General features: G+C 52.5%; 1 protein-coding gene across 1 annotated transcript in view; it reads right to left on the reverse strand.

Moving 5' to 3' along the window:
- Positions 1-1,432: 1,432 nt before the first annotated feature.
- Positions 1,433-3,534, reverse strand: part of LOC122474368 (nuclear pore-associated protein 1-like) — a 13,741-nt gene continuing 11,639 nt past the window's right edge. The window contains 4 exon segments of the mRNA XM_043565265.1: positions 1,433-1,719; positions 1,722-2,225; positions 2,405-3,059; positions 3,151-3,377. Coding sequence (XP_043421200.1) covers positions 1,433-1,719; positions 1,722-2,225; positions 2,405-3,059; positions 3,151-3,377 — 1,673 coding nt within the window.

The following is a 3,534-nucleotide window of genomic DNA, read 5'->3' on the forward strand; positions in this document are numbered from 1 at the left end:
CTACAAGTGGGTCCAAGCATAGAGCTGGTGCTGCCACTTGCAACTGCAGCAGAGGCAGTGTGGCTAGGCAAGTCCGAGGGGCTCTGTAGGGGGTAAAACACACGCCTCTTTACACACGTGTCTTCTGCTTGGTAGTGGCTCTTCCACGCAAAGCAATTAGTTCTTGTGTACATGGCTTCCAGGTGCACTTCTGGCTAACAATAACAAGACGGCTTCCACCTGCGGGAACTCTATGGCCCTCTCCCACTACTCCATCACCTGGGTTTTTGACCGTTGGCCCCCTGCTGCTCAGATTTAAGGGGGAAGCTGCCTGGTCTCTTAGTCCTCTTCTCCATGGTGGCATCTCCTCTACCTGAGGAAAGTTTTCTCCGTCGGGATGAGCCCCCGGGGCACTTATGAGTAGTGGGGACTGTAGAGTCTCCACCTGTGGGAACAGTGCAGCCCTGCCCCACTGCTCCACTACCTGGGTTTTGGATGGGTGGGCCCCAAGTGCCTGGATTCAAGGTGGAACTAGCATTTTGTCCAAATACTGTGACGGTATTTGTTCCTCCTACAGCAGCAGCCATGCCATCACCACAGCGATTCCAGGTTGTCTGACCTAAAGTTGGAGCAGAAATGGTTCTTGGTACCCCGTTCAGTCCTGCCCCAAGGTTGAATGCTCCAGATGCCTGTGAATGAGTGGGGCCTGGGATGTACACACCACTGCCCATAGGCGCTGCAGTCCCGAAAACACATGTTGGCCTGAAGTACTGTCAGCTAACGGTGAGCCACCATCCCTGGTGCTGGGCATCCCCGTGGCAACTCCAAAGCCTGTTGTGGTAGATACACCAATGGGCAGAATGCCTGGCTTGTCACTCGAGGCCAGCTGGATCCTGAGAGTAGTAATAGATGCAGAACCTGCCAAACCTGCCTTCACTGTGTTGTCTCTGGGGGGCTAGGCTACAAGAGCAGTTGGGCCCATAGCTTGTGTTGAGGCTACTGGTGTTCCTAACAGGTGAGAATTGTCAGGCTGCTGCCCATTATGATGCCCAATTGTGGGCTGAGAGGTGATTCCTGGGTCAGAGTGGTTGCAAATTGAGGTCTGTCCAATGGATGACTTTTTAGGTAAATGGATAGAATCATGGGCCACCACAGTGCTGCCATGGGTGGTGTGTTATCAGAACCAGAAAGCACCCATGTTAAGTGGGAAATGGTTGTCCCTGGCTCAGGGGACGAACAGAAGATGGAAGCCTGAGATGGTGATGTAGTGTCCATGGCTTCACAGTTACAGGCCGAGTTGCAGTTTGTAGAGGGCTTGCCTACTGGAGTGGAGGTGACTCCAGAATCCATAAGGGACAAGCTAGTGGAAACAACAACACTGGCAAGATAAGGGCTGTCTTCTGATCTCCAGGTGGGCTGGTGAAAACTGGAGATTTTGCAGGGCACCTCTGCTTCAAACTGCAATGGCCCTGGGGAAATGAAGGAGAGCTCCCATTCCGGATTCTTGGGGAGATCTGAAAATAACAGCCTTTGAAAGGGGAGTGGTGTCCATGTGGAATACACCAGGACCTGAAGTAAGCTTGGAGGTAGATGTAGATGCATTGGCTGCGATGGTAGAAGCAACTGTCTTAGAACTGATGGGCTGGACAATTGAAACAGGGCTATGTGTGGAAGGATTTGGAAGAGGGGCGGGTAGGATAGGAGGGGGGGAATCTACACACATAGGCACTGGGGATTCTGTGTTGCAGGAGGGTGGCTGTAAGGAGGGGTTGAGGTGTTAGGAAGTGTGGTGATGTCAGAAATAAGATATGTTACAGTAGTGACTGGCTGAAGAGGGCCTTCTTTCTTCACAGGAATTCCACAAATGAGATTGGAACTAAGATGAGGAACAAAACCAGCAGGAACAGCTGGAGAAGATTTAGAAACTATCTGTGCTGTCTCCTGACCAATGTTTGGTGTTAAAGATGGAGGGACAGAGGGAATCGGGGACTTGGCAGATTGGTCAGCCAAGTCATCAGTAGGAATAGGGACTTGCAAAGTGTGACTCGCCAAAAGCAGAGAGTTAGCAGTCTCTGAGGCAAGTAGGGATAAAGAAGTGGCAGGCTGAGCGTCTGAGCAGTTTCCTTTGATCTCTCTTTTGTCTTCCAAGATCTTTTTCCTCTGACATTTGGTATTCTTCAAGGTGTCCAGGTTTTTGTCAATAGCTATGCAAGGAAACTTAGGAAGTGGGGGCAACTCGCCGTGGCCTCACAACTGGGGCGGTGGCAGTGGCCGAGAATGTGATGTGGATGTTTTCCGTTTGCAGGGCCTACTGCTGGCAGATACAGGGGAAAAGAGCTCCTTGATGAGATGCCTGAAGGCTCATTAACCTGTATCTCCTTCCTAGATAGGTATGATGTGTCCCCTATAGGCTGATGGTTTTCACCCGACACTTCCTTTGTTGATGTCTCCTGCAATAAGGGGCAGCATGGGGTTGGGTCGCTGAGCACTGCAGCATCTGTGTCAGGCATGACATTTCCGGCTGGGCCATGAGAGGAGGTGACTACGTGGCCTTCAGGGCAGCAGTTCATCAGAGACTTCTGGGTGTTCTCCCTCAAACTGTCTCCTGGAGGATTAGGATGGAGGTCCAAAGGTGTGGGGCTGCGCTGTGAGGAACTGAGAAGCCCACTGGTCTCCAGGGGACTAGATTTTAATGGTATGTCCCCAACGTTATGGGGGACCCTGTTCCCACCATTCTGCCCTTTGGTCTTTACAAGATCCTCCATGTTTTTTCTGGGATCTTCTTGGACCTTCTCCTCCACCCCATATGGGCAAGAAAGTGGGAGGTGCCTGGATGGTACTGGCTCCACAGCTTCCTCTACCTTCTCAGATAGTGAATGTGGGAGAGTGAATTTGCAACCCAGAGGAGGGATCCTTTTGGCTCTGGAGTGTCCAAACATCATGGAATTATGAGCAGACAGCACAGGTTTTTTCGGAGAGCTACTCCAGTTCGCCAAGGGAAGGATCCCCAGAGGGGTACATGCGGCCTGCAGGATGGGGCACGGCCTCTTTGGCTGGATGTATAAACTAGCTGGTAAGGCCTACAATCCAGGTGGAATAGCCTGTGCCCAGAGCCCAGGGCAAGTGAAGGAGCAACGGGGTGGTCCCCGCAAGGTTGTGGAACAGCATCACTGGAGAAGGTGGGGGAAAGGGCCGACCACAGCCAGACATCGGAGGGCGACGGGGTGGGAAACGAAACTTACAAAGCAGGTTGCCCATATTGGGCTGGTTGTGCGTCAAATGATTGGGAGATGGGAGTAAAAAAGCTGGAGAGCGCCTCCTGAGCTTCTGACTCCTTTCATAGTTAATCAGGCACTGAGCCTGAGTGACTGACTGAGCCGGGCCCTTGTGACGCCTCCCTGCAACATGGCACAAACAGGGTCGTGCATGTACAGCATGGCAAGTGACCACAGCAAAGGGCAAAGGGCGAGGCCCCAAAGCCCCGCCCCTTAGCCTCCAGAGTCTGGGACTTCCTGCCAGCAGCTAGTGGCTGCTGTATAGATTTCCTGCTGCCTG

This window comes from Prionailurus bengalensis, chromosome D4, assembly GCF_016509475.1.
Source record: "Prionailurus bengalensis isolate Pbe53 chromosome D4, Fcat_Pben_1.1_paternal_pri, whole genome shotgun sequence".
Lineage (NCBI taxonomy): Eukaryota > Metazoa > Chordata > Mammalia > Carnivora > Felidae > Prionailurus > Prionailurus bengalensis.